General features: G+C 44.0%; 1 protein-coding gene across 1 annotated transcript in view; it reads left to right on the forward strand.

Annotated features, from left to right (window-relative positions):
- The window catches only part of LONRF1 (LON peptidase N-terminal domain and ring finger 1), a 29,047-nt gene extending 14,897 nt beyond the window's left edge, over positions 1 to 14,150 (forward strand). Inside the window, exons 7-12 of the mRNA XM_025179944.2 lie at positions 4,826 to 4,940; positions 5,535 to 5,656; positions 10,527 to 10,685; positions 10,812 to 10,974; positions 11,548 to 11,700; positions 12,982 to 14,150. Of these exons, the coding sequence (XP_025035729.2) occupies positions 4,826 to 4,940; positions 5,535 to 5,656; positions 10,527 to 10,685; positions 10,812 to 10,974; positions 11,548 to 11,700; positions 12,982 to 13,140 (871 nt within the window). The 3' untranslated portion in view covers positions 13,141 to 14,150. The remainder of the gene's footprint in view (positions 1 to 4,825; positions 4,941 to 5,534; positions 5,657 to 10,526; positions 10,686 to 10,811; positions 10,975 to 11,547; positions 11,701 to 12,981) is intronic.
- The last annotated feature ends 2,509 nt before the right edge of the window (positions 14,151 to 16,659 follow it).

The following is a 16,659-nucleotide window of genomic DNA, read 5'->3' on the forward strand; positions in this document are numbered from 1 at the left end:
ACACTGATCTGCAAGTACACTTTCAAACCAAAGTTTTTAATGGAGAGTGGTCAGAAGAAGCTTTTTTGCGAAGAGTTGCTTCCTGGTCATAAGAGCAGAGTCAGACTTTCAGTGCACATTGCCTTCTTTTGTGTACACAGCCCAGATGGTTCCAGGAGCAAGGGCCAGAGAACAGGGACTATGCAGGTGCCCTTCAGGAAAAAGGAGTTACAGAACTCCTGGCTCTACATGGCTAGGGAAAGATCGTCCCCAACACCCCAGTTGCTTCCACTCTCTGGAGCATAGCTGCTTGGTTCCTGCTCTTGTCTCTGTCCATGGTGGGGGGGAGGGGAGAGGGAGGAATGCTGGAGCACACTATACTGTAAGCCCTCGGGAATCACTTAATCTCTCTGCAGTTGGGTTGGTGTGGGTGTGTTTTCCTCTTACACTTGTATTTTATAATAGAGATTAAAAAAACAGCCAAACAAAAACACCTTTGAGAACCCACTTTAAAAATTAAAAATTGCAGAGCTTCATTTTAACACTTGGACAGCCTGGAACTGATGACCAAATTATCCTGTGAGCAGGTGCACATGGGCATTTCCCTACCATTATGACTCTCCCTCGAGGTGGAGAACCATGGTAGATGAGTATAAATTTTTCTCAGATAGACACCAAAGGAGCTAACTATGCAGTTATGCCTGCATTCTATCAAGAACACCTTCACAGTTAGGGTACGTCTAGACTATAGGGTTTTGTCGACAGATACTGTCGACAAAGAGCATCTAGACTACATTCAGTTCTGTCGACAAAGCAAGCTGCTTTGTTGACAAAACCCTGTAGTCTAGACACAACCCTAGATGCAATAACACCTTCTGTCGACAGAACTCTGTCGACAGAAGGCGTTATGCCTCGTAAAATGAGGTTTACCAGGGTCGACAAAACTGCTGAGTTCTGTCGACGTTATGTCGACAGAACTCAGCGGTAGTGTAGACGCAGGTATAGTTTTGTCGACAAGTCCACTTTTATCGACAAAACTCTGTAGTCTAGACACACCCTTTGAGTGGGCATTAGTGTTAAAATGCAGTGGAGACAGTCAGCTGACTCAAATCCTGTTAACCCTTGATTGGCATTGCTTTATAGAAATATTCTTAGTACAGTAATTTTCACAGTACAGGTGACCAGATGAATAGTGGGGGTGCTAAACCCATATTCCTGCCTGTCCTGGCACTGCAGACCATGCTGTGTCTTGGAAGTGGTCCGCAGCAGTTCTGGCTCCTAGGTGGAGGCAAGTAGCCAACTCTCAAGATGATAAAATCAAATCGAGCCAGTCATAGGTGTGCGCAGCACATTTCATTAGGGTGTGCTCTCAAAGAATTTTTTTAAAATGTACTCTTTGACACACCTCTGGGGGTAATATTTTTGGGGCAATTTGGACACAGGAATAAAAGGTGTCATGTGACACCCCTCCTCCCCAAGGACTTTTCCCACCATCCTTTTACCAACAGGGATTAGTTTGGCCCTCACCAACCTCTACTCCTCCCATGCAACTATCCTGCAATTCCTTTAACCCAATATATGTGACATTAACTCAGGGGGTGGAGAGGTTTGGGGAAGTGTCCCCTCTAAGAGTTTCGTCCCATGAGCACAATAAATTTTGTGTTGTGCACCAGTACTGAGTTTGTGGCTTGTTTAATGTGCCACTGTGGCACCCAAGTTATTAATAAGTATCTTATAAACCTCTACCCTTTCCCTCTGCTGCCATGTCTCCTCCCCTTGCTCCATCAGCTCCCCTGGTGCCTGCTGCCTCCCTACCCCCAACCCCTCACCCACTTCTGCTGTCCTGACTCCTGCCCTTCTCACTGCCCTCAGCTTTCCTGAGACCTGCCCCCCTCCACCAGCCCCTCTCTCCCCCTGTGCCCCTTCCTCCAATAGCCCCACGCTGATCATGTGACCATCCCCTCTCCTAACACCTCCCACTACACACCTGGCCTGCCTCTCTCCACTGGTGCTGGTCCCTCCCCTGCAGGTGTCTGCCCTTCTACTTCACCCCCAGAATCCCCTGCACCTTCTCTTACCCCTGCACTCTCCTGGTGCCTCCCCCTTCCCTTACTGCCCCTGCCCCCTTTGCCCTCTTTTTTCCTTGATGACCACTCCCTCACTACCTCTGCCCCCCCGTTCCCCTCTGCCCTCACACATGCCTTGCTCCATTTCTGCCTTCCTCATGCCCACCCTTTCTTTCAAGCCTTCTCCAGGCACCTCCCCTTCTCCCCTCTAGCCCTCTGAAGCCCTTCCCCTCTCCTCTCCTAGCATCATCCTGTCCCCCCCCTCACTGACACTTCCCCTCCTGCCCTTTTCCTCATTGTCTCTACTTGGCCCCCTGGCATTTGTGTGTCTCCACCACTCTGTCCCTTGGTGCCTTCTCCTTTCCTCTCCTGACCTGCCCCCCTCCCCTCAGCACAAGCCCCTTCCTCTCCGACCCTTCCCCCTATTTTTCCCTCATCCTCCAGCAGCTGCCAGCTGGTCTGTAACAGAGTTCTAGGGTTGCCCTGACTGTCACACTTCTGGTGCTCCCCCTAATCTGTGTGTCTTAAATTTTTTAGCCCCTTTTTGGGCCACAAACCCCCACCCGCAGTCTCTGGTTCCCAAAGTTCCGACAGTCTCCCCATTACTTGGTGCCTGCACTGGGTCTGACTCATAGGGTTGCCAGGTGTCCAGTTTTCTACAGAACAGTCTGGTTTTGGAGCCCTCTGTCGGGTAAAAAGAAAAAAAAAATCCAGAGAATACCCGACACATGCAATGTCTGGTATTTCCTGGTTTTCCGGCTGGGTAGCAGGCTGAAGCCTGGCGGTGGCAGGGGGAATGACTGGAAGGTGGGGCGCAATTGGTACTGGGAGCCTCTAGTGGGGGGGTGCGAAGTAGAGCTGGCGGGGGGTCAGGAGTCGCAGGAAGTGGGGGGGGGGCGGTCGAGGAACACGGGGTTGGCAGGGAAGAAGAGGGGAGCTGTGAGGACGGTGGGATGGGAAGTAGCTCTGGGGGGGCGGGGGTGAGCTGCACTGCTCCTGACCTCCCTCCTCCCCGGACAAGCCTCGCTGTCCCCAACGCCTCCCTCCCTAGGCCAGCCTCATTGCCCCGACCCAGCCATGCTGCCCCTGGGCCAGCTGCATTGCCCCCCGACGCCGGGCCGAGCCTAGCCGCACTGCTCCCGGGCCCAGAGCGGCCCCCTTCCCACCCCGAGCGTAACCGCACTGCTTCCGGCCCCTGCCCGGAGGCGGGCACACCTCCCCCCTGCCTTCCCGCCCGGGGTTTAAACTTACCTCACTTGCTGGGGAGGCGGGGTGACGATTCTGCTCTCTGCTGCCTGTTTCCGTGGGGTCCTAAGACCCGCCGGTTTTAGCCACGCACGCGTAGCAAACCCTGAGCAGCGTCTGTTCCCCAGGCGCCAGAGCGGCCCTTTGAAACACTAGTGCGTGCCTGGGCACACCCATGTGCACGCCAATGAAGCCAGTCCCATTTCAAAACAAGTAAAAAATGAGCTCCATCCATTTTTGCTTAGCAATGCCTGGAAACAAACCAGGAAGCAACCAGTGGGAGTGCAGAGTTAGAGATTGGGACGGGGCAGCCTGTAGAGCTGGACCTGCTGCTGGCTACTTCCAGGTTGCAGTGTGGTCCGCAATTCCAGAGCAATCCCACTGCGTCACTGACTAGGAGCTACCCAAGAATCCCCTATCCCAGCCATGAGCCCCTAAACCCCCTGCCCTTCTGCATTGTAAACACCGCATCCCCAGTCCTATTCCAGAGTCCCTACCTACATACTGAATGCCTGTACCCTCTCTTCCGCCTCCCCTTCCCCCCCGCAGCTTGTACTATAAACCCCCTCCTCTCTGGCCCCACACTCCCAAGCAAACCCTTCAACATTCCCCTCTCACACACTTAAACCCCTCATCCCTGTGGCCCCACCCTGGAGCCTGCACTCTAGTTGGAAGATATAATTATGATGGGTCATGGGCATCAACAATTTTCTTCAATTGGGTCAGGAGGGGAAAAAAAATATGAAAACCACTACCTTAGTGGATAGGTAAGGATGTATTTGTATTTAATTTTATATGTGAGTTAAAACTGGTGTACTAGCCTTAAATCTCAATTAGAGGACTTTGCCGCCTGCTCGCCACACTTACCAACCCCCCTCTCTTTGGTTGCTTTCATGGCCAGAGAGCCTGATAATGTCATTCTGAAAGCTAGATTATACTTTTTGTATCTAGAAATCGTTTTGTTGGATAAATTGACAAATACTGCTTTGCACTTGTACCTAAATGTAGCCTTTGGTTTAAGGTATTGGTTGCGATTCTCAAAATAGTATAGGGGTTTACTCATGTCCTTGAAAATCTCACCTCATCTTTTAGTTGATTATTTTGTGGTTCCTGAAAAACCTTTCGGTCTTTGTTGTGTGTCCTATAAATACATAATATGTTCTAAAGTATTAAAAATCAGAAGTAATTATAATGGATGCTTATGATGGTTGAATCATAACCATTGTAATATCACATTAAGTTAATATTTTAAGGAAGCTCTCCCTGCATTTGTGTACTTATTTATATAAATATTCTTAGACATTAAATAGTTGTACTTAGAAATATGATCATTATGACTATGAAGCACAGAATAGTTGAACTGGGCAGTGTTGAGAATGGGAAAACGTTCAAAACAATTTTAGCATAAATCTTGTATTGATTTTCATTTAAATAACTGTTTTCTTATAGGGTAGTTAGACTTCTTTAGAATGGATTTAAAACGTTACAATTACCGATTATCAATTGTTGACTAATTTTTTTTAACATTGTTCTAGGTTATTTTTTGAGCCAGTGACAACTCCTTGTGGTCACACCTTCTGCAAGAATTGTTTAGAACGCTGTTTAGATCATGCACCACAGTGTCCCCTATGTAAAGAGAGCTTAAAAGAGGTAAATCTTCAGAATATTTATTAATTGGTGGGTTGAAGCAATGCTAGACACCATCATGTAAAAAACAGATTACTTGAATCCACGCAGATGCTTTCTGATCCAAAAAACACTTGAGTATTGATAGGGCCACATGTATTCCATATTTTGGTGGCCACATAATTTACCCATGCTGCAGAATTAAAGCTGTACCAACTTTTATACCTAGTGAATAGCAGTTCTTTTGCCTTCTTTTGTAATTTTTGCTATCACCTTTTCCCCTGTATTGCTTCTCTCTGGAAATTGACTAGGCAGAGGAAATAGCGGCACTGTCTAGATACGAGTCCTGTCAAATGCACTAAATAACCTGTAACTTCTTTCATTTATAGTAATTTTAGAGTTTACAACTAATAGTAGCTAAGACTTCATGAATATCTCAAGTTTGCTTTGTCTTTAATACTGTTTTGTTATGACAGATTTTATAGTTCCTTATCCAGTTGAAGTAATTTTAATAAAAAATACCTTTGAATTTTGTGTTAATGTTATATGAGAATGTTGCCAACAGTTGAGACATGTTTTATGGTAAATATATATCTGTATATTTTTATTTTTTTTTAGTATTTGGCAGTTAGGAAATATAGTGTCACAATACTACTTGAAGAATTAGTGGTGAAATATCTAGCTGATGAATTATCGGAGAGGAAAAGAATTCATGATGAAGAAACTGCTGAACTCTCAGAGTAAGTCTACCATTTTGGCCTTTTTTTAATGACAAAAAAATGTTGAAAGCAAGACTACTGGCTTTTTTGCAAAGCAGCATTGTCAGTGTCCCCTATGGGTGCTGTACTTGAGTTTTGCTTTGGTCAGATTTTTGGCAATGCTCATTCACTCTGCATGTGTGCCACAGTTACTCTCATGCACTGTACTGAGGAGATACATAGCTGCAACATATAGACCAACCTCAGTCCCTTTTAGACTGAATCTGCCTGAAACCGAGAAATTCACTTGTGCTCTCCTGCAGGAACTACAATGAATAAAACTACAGATTGAACTTCTCTGGTCTGACATCTGTGGTCTGGCCTGATTTTACTTACCTGGTTGTTCAGGTACCATGAGTGTGACCAAGTTTTCTGTGGTCCCATAAAGTTTAAGCCACCAGTTCTGGCTCTCAGTTTTCTGTGCTGTTTAGCTCTAATTTACCCCTAACTGTCTCCTACAGCCCCAGTAAGCAGGGGAAGTTGGTGGTAATGCTAGTAGACAATATTGACCTCCTGTGGTTCAGAAAATTCTCTGGTTCAACACCAGTCATGTCCTGAGGGTGGTGGACTAGAGAAGTTCAACCTGTAGTTTCTTTATTTTACTCTTTTATTATTTGTAGTTAGTGTGTACCTTGTTAGTTTTTTGGAATCCTTTTTTAATTTTGTTTTGGTCACAAATTTGTGCCTCATTCCTGTCCCTTGAGCTGTACTAGGGATGTAATAGAATAGTCAATTAACTGATACACAAAAGCTTAGAGGATAATGCTATAGATTACACGCATTCTTCTCTCTCGTCCCCCCCCGGTCAGTAATTTTTTTTAACAGGCTGGCCAGCTGCCCAGCTCTGTCTTGGTTTGCCCTGGATCCTGGACCTACCCCCGTTGCAGTTCTGCATTTAAAGTGTATTAGGAGGTAGGTGGGCAGGCAGCTTGAGTCCCCTGCTGGCCCCATGCTTCCCACTTTTGAAATATACGAGTGTGCCACAGGCTCTTGCACATTTCAAAAGCAAAGCCTGCAAGGAACAAGGGGCCAGCGGAGGACTGCTTGGGTCCCCTGCTGGCCCCGTGCTCTGTACAGTGCTTTTGCCTTTGAAATGTAGGAAGAGCTGGCTCTTGCTACGTTTCAGAGGTGGAGGTGCCTTTATTGACTAATCAGATAGCCAATGGAATCTGAATTGACTATTTGATTAGTTGATAAATCTAAATTTACCGTCCCTATTTAGTATAGGTGGACTTCCCAAAAGTCCATTTTACACATCAGCGTTCTGGAATTCAAAGCTGTAAATTATTTCTGCCAGCACTTTCTCTGATTCAAGGTCAGTCTGTGGGTGGTGTGTGAACTGGTGGCTGGAGGAGGTTAGCTTCCCTAGTTCCACCCTTTCCATGCCCCTTCTTGCTAGAGCCTAGAGCTTGCCCTCTGCAGCCACTAGCCCCTGCCACAGGCTAGCCTCCCTGCTCCTGGGAGGCTATTTGCTTCTATTGTGGAGACCGCTAAAAGAGTGCCAGTATTCATTCAAAGACTTTCTAAGTTGGCTTCTGACTGGATCCTGTCATGCTATAAAGCTTTTAATATGCCCACCTGCCAGATATCCGTCTACATCTGTTGTTCTATTGATGGATGTAGATTCGGAAGAGTGCTTCATGGGCTTTGGTCTATACCAATTCAGGACACTATGCCATACATGATGCTGCTTGAGTAGATGCTGTCATTGCCTCTGCAGTTTTACTGTTAGATTTAGATTGAGTTCTGCAGTTCCCGTCCCCTTCAAAGGAAGCCACCTCAAATGGAACATCCAAAGCGATGTTGCTCGAAAGAAAGAAAAGTTACTTATTTAGTAAATGGACTATTTCAGGATGTCCCCTCGTGGTTGTTCCTTTACTCTCTCCTTCCACCTTGCTTTAGAGCGTTGTCTCCTTAAGCTTTTGCAGTGGAGAAGAACTGCTCTCTACAGGCGAAGAGAGTAGGTAGGGAACATGTGGAATGAAGGAGCACTGTTGCCAAAAATCTCAGACTGATGGAGGGTGAACATGTGAAATGAAACACCTATATGGGGATATAGTTTGAAAAACATATTTAATATTTGTCAGGAAAAGTGTTAACTTAGTAAATATTAATTTTCTGCTTCTAACTAGTATGGCATGATACTAAAACCAAAATCAAACAATTTTTGGAAGGGTCTCTTAGGTGACCTTAAGATTGATCATGTTAAATGTTGCCAGACTCGTCTTTCTCCATTCTGTTTGTTTACATACTTCCTGTTCAGCTTCAGCTTTGCTGATGTTACTCGTAAATACCCTCTTGTGAAGCTTGAGGAAAAACATAATTCTGAATTTCACTCAGAATTACATGATAGATAAAACTGAACAAAATTAAGTGGGGAAAATGACTACTTTCACTAATCTTTCAGTTGTAATATTAGGGGTTACTTTTATTTAAGTATAAAACATTTAAAGTGTGACTTTCAAGTTGTTCCTTTAATGTTTAGAACCATCTGTCTGTCTGGCTCTGGTTGGAGGCTGAGGCTGGCCGGGGATAGGTAGTCAACATACTAGTTGCTTTCCCTCCCATCCCACTGCCTCTATCAGCAAGAGGGGAGAAGAGGAGCGGGTACTTCAGAGAAGCAGCACTGCTTGAAGTCTGTGGCTGTACGCTGGCCTGCAGGTGGCATTGCTGCTTTGAAACGCCACGGGGAGCCCAGCGTCAGGTTCCTGCTGACTTTTCAAAGTGGCAGTGCCATGTGGAGCCTGGGATCAGCTGGGGACTCCCCTGCTGACCCTGGGCTCCATGCAGCGCTGCTGCTTGAAATGTTGCAGGCAGCTCAGTGTCGGGCTGCATGTGGAACCCAGCATCAGCTAAAGTCTCCAGCTGATGCTGGGTTCCACGCAGCGCTTTCACCTTTGAAGTGTAGCAACAGCCCTAGGACTGTTGCTATACTTCAAAGGTAGAATCGCCCTATTGACTAACTTAATATTTGATGGAGTGGAGTAGGGGATAGGGCAGTTGCCTGGGGAGTGCAGAATGGTGGGTTCAAGTCCTGCCCACAGTGGGAGCAGCTGGACAGCTGCCCCAGGGATGGAGCAGCAGAGGAAAGGCAGCCCCACCCCAGCACCAAACACAGCTGGCATGTACAGCAATAGCTCCATGTGCTACCCCTCATCCACAAGTCCTAACCCCACAGACTCCACTGGCCACAGTTCTCCATTATTGATCAATGGGAGCTGCAGGAGTGGCGTCTGCTGGCAAGGACAGTGTGTGGAGAATTCCTGCTCTGACCTTCTCAGGGGGTGCAGGAACATGCCAGCCACCTTAGTCAATATTTAATATCCTTACTCAGTGGTCCTGACAGCTAGGGTGAGGGGAGAGCTGTGGCCGGCCTGGCCTGGCCTTGAGAGTTTCAGGGGTGGGAAGCTGGAGCCAAGGGGGGGGGGGGGGGGCAGGTTGGTGAGTATAGCAAGCTGGGGGGCACTGCTCCCTTGTTTGTTTTTTAAATATCCTTCCACTTATATCAGGAAGGGGGGTTAGGGAGGGGTAATATAGGATACACGTATTTTCATGAACACAAATTCTTTATTTAACAAAACGGGGGGGAGGGGAGGGGAAGAGAGAGATTGAAACTCTGGTAAGACTGGGGAAAGGAGGTGGGAGAGGGGAGGGGGAAACCTGGGAGGAGGGAGCTGGAAGGGGGAAGCAAGGGGAAGAACGGGGAGGGGAAGCTCAGGGTTGGGGGGATCTGGCTGGACCAACTTGATTTTCATGCGAACCTGCTCCTGGTTTTGCATGTGGCCTTTGGTGGCCAGGCTGGCAGCTAGCCTGCCATAGATGGCTGTTCTCCCCCATCTAGTGCGCAGATCATGGAAGTTGGGGGAATCCTCCCCCACTTCCTTTCCCCAGCCTGAATAAGGTCCACGATCTCTGCCCTGGACCAGGAAGGTGCCTGTCTTCTCTGGGCCCTGGCAGGCTCCTGGGAGCTGGAAGACTGGGGAATGGTGAAGGGGTGGGTGCCACTGGGTTACTGGCTCATGTTTTGGGGTCACTGGGTTGGGGCAGTGACTGCTGGCTCTGGGCTGGCAAGCTTGGAGCTGGCACAGGCACTATGGCCAGAGTCTACCCCTTTTAAGAGTTCTGGGAAGTAGGGAAGCAAGAGGAGTGCTCTTGGTTGAGGCCAGAGTGGCCACCAGGGCACCCTGGGAAGGGCTGGAGGCCCCCTATTTCGAAATAAGTGTCTACACAGCACTTATTTCGAAATAGCTGTTTCGAAATTGGTGTTATTCCTCGTTGAATTAGGTTTACCAATTTCAAAATAGCGGGTGGCTTGCATAGATGCTAGGACAGCTGTTATTTTGAAATAACTTTGATGTGTAGACATACCCTGAGTTGACTCATGTAGTAGCAAGCAGTTATGTAGTACCCAAGCAAATTTTAAATTGTATTGCACTCCTTTTTTTGGGTCCATCTCTGGAAGTAATTCAGTGATGAATTGCAGTATCTGCAGCTAGAGAAACTATCCCGTAATTTAGGAAAAACTTTCATAGATTGGTGCATGTCACAGAATAAGTGTTCTTGCAATGATATATTGAAAATGTTTGTGGCTATACATATTTGATCAGAATAAAATTACTGTCTATAATAGATTTTTGTGATGTTCTCTTCAATGTTTAAAGAGCAATAAACATTCACCCTGCCAGGAATTTATGACTTCAGGTATAATGAAAATCAAGTGACACTTTTTATTTTTTTTAATTGCCTTTGCCAAAATATATGTATTTCAGCAATTTTGCTGTTAATCATGGCATATAGTCTTGTGGTTAGATTTTTTAAATGTGTATTTAATTTGTTTTGTATTTGTCCTTAGCTTGACCAAGAATGTTCCAATGTTTGTTTGCACTATGGCATACCCCACTGTGCCTTGCCCTCTTCATGTGTTTGAGCCAAGATACCGACTGATGATTCGCAGAAGTATGGAAACTGGGACTAAACAATTTGGGATGTGTATCAGTGATCTTCAAAACAAGTAAGCATACAATTCTGATGCTTTGATGCAGCTAAGAGTTCTACACTAATGTTATCCTGATTTTTCTGCCTCCTCCCCGTTGTGGAAATGTGAACTTAGCATTGCTGACACTGCTTCTGGTTCTAGTTTTGCAGATTATGGTTGTATGCTGCATATTAGGAATATTCATTTCCTACCTGATGGCCGGTCTGTTGTTGACACGGTTGGTGGAAAGAGATTTAGAGTTTTACAGAGAGGGATGAAAGATGGCTATTGTACTGCAGACATTCAATATTTGGAAGATATTAAGGTATCTATAACTCTCTCTGAGCACTAACCCTTAGTTTTATACCATTTGTTCATAAAGATTCAGCTTCAAATGGTTGGGGTGTCAGAGCAATTGCTGGGAGACCGGGTTCTCTCATACTGAAGAAAAATAGAAATAAATGGCTAATGTTGTTTCTAGCTGTGTTGAGATAGAATTGTGCTTTTCCCAAAATCAATACTAAAAGAGAATTCTATCAACTTGCATGCTATAAAAATTACTTTTAATGGCTTCATAGCCAATAACTAATTTTTCTAATTAAATAAGGTGTAATGACATTTTTTGGACAGCTACAATCTATTCATCATAACTATAAAACACGCCAAAGTATTGATTGTCATGAGAAATTCTTGATTTGAAGTGAGGAATACCTGTACCACAAGATTTTTTTTTTTCTTCTCCTTTCCACCATCACCCCTCAAGGCTTGGATGAATGCCAAGGCTTACTGATTGTTAATAGTTGAAATGGAATGTGTTAAACTGTTTATCAGTGTGTGTGTGTGTGTGTGTGTGTGTAGGTGTGTGTAGGTGTAGGCTTACTCTAGTGTTCTATCATAGGTTGCAGATGAAGAAGAGCTGAAGAAACTGAGAGGGCTACATGATTTGGTATACAATCAGGCCTGTAGCTGGTTCCAAAGCTTGAGAAACAAATTTCGCAGCCAGATCCTTCAGCACTTTGGGCCAATGCCAGAGAGAGAGGAAAATCTACAGGTGAGCTAAGATTTCTAGCACCAGTTGCTCATTCATTACTTTAAAAAACTTTTCCTTTAAAAAAACAGCTTCATTTAGCCAAGTATGTTAAATTATCTTTTTTATTTGTAAGTTTCTTCTATGCTGCATTTATATTGATAGTATTTCCTTCTGAAGACAAGAACACACAATCTGCATTAATTCTTCAAACACTGATGGCTATATCTTGTGCATTAGTACTCATACTTTTCAGCCAAAACTTCTGCAAGACTAATTTTGACTACTTGATATACAATAAGTTTTCAGCTAGAAGTAAATAATACTGTATGTGCTGCACACACGAAGGGGGCAGTGCCCCTGCTCACTATGCTTGCCAAACTCCTGTCCCTTGGGGTACACAGCCCTGGCTGCTGGGGAGGGCCGGGGCCCTCCCCTTCTCTTCTGCCCCTTCCCCCGCTGGGGCCACAGCTAGCACTGGCCTCTCATGGCCCCCCTTGTAGTCCCTCGGCCCCCTCTGGCTGCTGGAGGAGGGCCGGGGCTGACACAGAGGGTGGTGGCAGCTGCTCTTCGCTATACTCTGGGACCCCGACACTTCGGGACCCTGCGGGGAACTGCTGCCATCACCGGCCTGGAGCACTAGCCTCAACTCCCACCCCCAAGATTACAGTGCCAGCTAGGGATGTTAAGGACTAGTCCACTATCCGATAAGCTTATCAGATAGTCAACTAGTCGATTCCTTCACACACACACCCCGCCCCCGGTACCCCTATCAGAGGCAGCAAGGGTGGGGGGAAGACTGGGTGCTTCAAAGAGACAGCCGCCGCACAGCTCAGTCAGGAATCAGCTGTGTGGCATTTCTGCGGAACCTTGGATCAGCTGGGGAGTCCCTAGCTGACCCTGGATTCCGGGAAAATGCCGTGTGGAACCAGAGTCAACTGGGGAGTCCCCAGCTGATCCTGGGTTGTGCTGAAATGCATGTGGAGCCTGGGATCAACTGGGGAGTCCCCAGCTTAGCTTTGCTTTTTATTAGCCAAATTTTGTCCACTGTTAGCTAGGCCTCAGGCCTCAAACCAGGCCTTTGCTACATGGGCTTTTGTTTCAGGCCCTGTTCTTACGGGGGCATGGAGAGTACTTATTTATGTTAAACCCCAATGTTTTATGCCATTGTTGTGTTCTGCATCTGAGATTGAATTAGTTCCACAGTGTAAAACACAAAACACACATGTAAAGGACAAAAAAGCATATTATTCATTTTGGGTTAAATTGTTATTTTTTTAATAATCCATTTCATTTTAATTTTAGGCACCACCTAATGGGCCAGCTTGGTGTTGGTGGCTTCTAGCTGTCCTCCCGGTAGACCCCAAGTATCAGCTCTCAGTTCTCTCAATGATGTCTTTGAAAGAACGCCTAATCAAAATCCAACATATACTCACATATTTTTCTAGAGACCAATCCAAGTGACTAACTGCCTGGATCTTCCTGAAGAGTTACTTTGTTCTGGTTGTAATCTCAGCTGGAGTTTTTGCTGCCTTTGCACATCTTGTGCTGATTTGAAAAGTGCGATGAAACTGCTTCCCTTTTCTCCTGAGTTCCCCACCAACTTCCAGAATTATCTGGTTCTTCTAATGGGCACCGTCTACAACTAGGATAGGCCACTAAAGTTGCGCATGCAAATACCAATCCAGGCACAGAATCAGTGGAAAAAATCTACACAATTTGCACTATGTATGAGAGCGTGTGTCATGCTAAGGCTTTAGAATTTATCACCACTGACTTTTAAAGCTGTGAGAAATGCAAGGCTTAAGGCTGACAGTCCAAGTTTACAGCATTAAGGATGCATTTTGTTGCGAATAAGAACTTGCCTCAGATACAACTGTCCTTTTGCTATTTGCACAAATATTTGAAATACTGAATGTTGCTATTGTAAAACTGTCTTGAGTATGGCACAGATTCTTAATTATCTTATTTGAATCATAGAACAAGTGATGTATTATATGATGAAATTAGAGAGTTTTAAGGAACAATTGCAAAAAAAGATGAATATGGTACTTCTGTCAAAGATAATTAAACTGTGAATATGGCTTATATACCTATAACTGCATGTTTTAAAGGGAAAATTGAAAACAAATTTAGTACCAGTTAAAATTTTATTGGGCTTTTCTGACTGGTGGTTCTTCTGGGCACTTCAGTAGTTTATAGAGCTTCTAACAAAAAAAGCTTTAGTATAATGTACTAAGAACTGTGCATTGAGACTTTTTTTGAAGAGACAAGCTTAGACTGATTTTTAAAATGTTTATTCATTTTTGGTGCCTCTATGCCTTATTCATGTTACTGGTAGAGCCCACTTTTGTAATTATCTGTTTGTTGCATATTTGTGTCTGACATGTTAGCTTTCTTGTATGTAAATAATTTGTAAAATATTTCTTACAAATCTTGCTTTTGCTAATATATTGAATTTTCAAGAAAAGCTACGTTTGCACTACGTTTGCAATATTTTGTAACAACTAAATGTTAGTTTTATAAAAATGTTTTCGTACATTTCCGTTTGAGGGCATCTAACACAAAGCAAGAAGCATGTTAACCTAGATCAGGGTTGCAAGCACATCTTGGACATGATTGTGGTATGCACATTGATTTCCTGTCATCAGTTCCTATTCTTAGAGGGGTTGCTGTGTTTGTCAGTGACTTAAAAAAAAAAAAAAAAAAATGTGGTCCTCTAGTTAGTCTCTAAGGGTGTGTCTAAACTACAGGGTTTTGTTGACAAAAGTGGACTTTTGTCGACAAAACTAAACCTACCGCTGAATTCTGTCGACATAATGTCTGTCAACAGAAAGCATTATTGCATCTAAACTGTCCTTTGCGTATACACTGCCATGTCAACAAAGCAGCTTGCTTTGTCGACAGAACTGAATGTAGTCTAGATGCTCTTTGTCGACAGATACTGTCGACAAAAGCCTGTAGTCTTGTGCTACAGGTCCACTCGTTTAAGGTGGGGTTTTTTTTTTTTTTTTAAGTTCCCGTTCTGTTAGTCAAATTATTCTGGTAAGACCTCACTGGTTCCTAGACTGTCTTGTTTTCTCAGTCCCTCCTTATTTTAAATTGTCACCATATTTAATGTTGGACATTCTTAAGAATTAAAGAAGTTGAGTTTTACATTTTAAGATTTCCCTTGCTCTGACATCTACCCTTAGGCTTCTTCAGATGTTAGAGGCACATAAAATTCATGTGACTTGCGTATTCCCAGAGCCTTGTCAATACAACTTGATGATCTTTAATTTTTATCTGTTGAAAATGCCACTTTTTAAATTAAGTAATACGGGAAGGGAATTTTTTTTTTTTAGTTAATTTCTTAATACTCTGCTTTAAAGGCTTTAGTCAGACTAGGTTCTCCCTTCCTTATTGCTCATGTCACCTCCACTTAACCTCTTGTTACCGCTGTTGCTCATGATACCATCTACATGTTTTGTTAGTCTTTAAGGGGCTACTAGACTTTGTTTTTCCTGTTAGACTAACTCGGCTACCTCTCTGAAGCTTATGACAATATCTTAGCAACTCTGATTTTATAGCCACTAGTCTTCCTTAGTAATTTTTTTTTAATAGGGAAGATAGATATATCTCGTAGAACTGGAAGGGACCTTGAGAGGTCATCGAGGCTAGTCCCCTGCCCTCACAGCAGGACCAAGTACCATCCCTGTGTGTTAAGTGGCAAATATTCTTCATGTGAAGTTAGTACTTGACCAACTGCAAGGTTTCATCATATTAGTCCTATCCAAACTAGTTGGAACCTTAGAGAAGCATTTTTAGGGCTTTTGTTTAGTTCATCTACCCCACACACACCCTCTTCCACTCTGAGATAAAGTAGAGATGAGAGAGAATGAGGTTTGAGCCAGCAGTTTCGAAAGTGAGTACTTTCTAGCGGGCTGAAGAACTGGCTAATCACACACTTTCTGCTGCTTTTATAGCTTCCAGGCTATTCATTTCAAATGGGAACCTTGGAGGCCTATCAGAATTGAAAAATGAGGAGCAAACCTAACTGCCTGGCTTAAAGGTCACTGAGAGGAAACAGGATCTGTCTCCTGGTTTTGGAGCTGCTATCCATCTGTAGGAGAAAAAGGTGATTGATTAAAGGGAGAAAATTAATAGTATCAATATGCCCCTAAAACAGAAAAACACTGTGCATTAGAGTTCATTACTTTCCTAATATTACTATTCCACATAAGCAATAACTATCATTGTCACAGGGACATGATATGGAAGGCAGTTATTAGTCTAAGAATGGTGGTCCATACAATTAGTGAAAAATGAGTTTCCCCTACATATGAAACTGCTCTTTTATGTCTCCTAATACTTTTTTCTGTGCAGTTTTAAATGCCTTCAGGAATAGGATGGTCTTTGTGTATCTTGGACAAGGTACTTGTATATAGTGGACTGCAAAACATATTGATCAGAACTTTTGTTATTTACCTTAAACAGTCTTTTTGTTGTTGCTAGCTATTCCTTTTACAGTAGACTTCTGATAATCTGGAACTTTTGTGACCTAGGTGTTGCTGGATTATCAAATGCCGGAGTACCAGGAGGTAATATAAACTGGTTATACTGTATACAATATATACTATATAAAGTGTTTTTAACCTTTTATTGTACATACTGTATACAGTATACTGTAATGTTTTAGGTTTTTAACCCTTCTTTACCCTTTTCACTCGGTTCAGCTGCTGGCACCTTGTGACTCATTTTTTGGCCAAAGCTCACTTGCTAGGCTCTTTGCCATTTTGATGCCAGACTATTGGGAGTGCTGTACAATCGGATGCTGGACTATTGGAGTTTTACTGTACCAAGCTGAATTCCTCCTTTTTATATTCATACTGACAAGGGTGTACAATGTTGTAAATATTGAACAATTTTATGAATATTATAGGTGACAAGTCATTGAGGGGATGTTACTTTCTATTGAGTTACTAGAATTTCATGTTACCTTAT

This window comes from Pelodiscus sinensis, chromosome 5 (assembly GCF_049634645.1).
Source record: "Pelodiscus sinensis isolate JC-2024 chromosome 5, ASM4963464v1, whole genome shotgun sequence".
Lineage (NCBI taxonomy): Eukaryota > Metazoa > Chordata > Testudines > Trionychidae > Pelodiscus > Pelodiscus sinensis.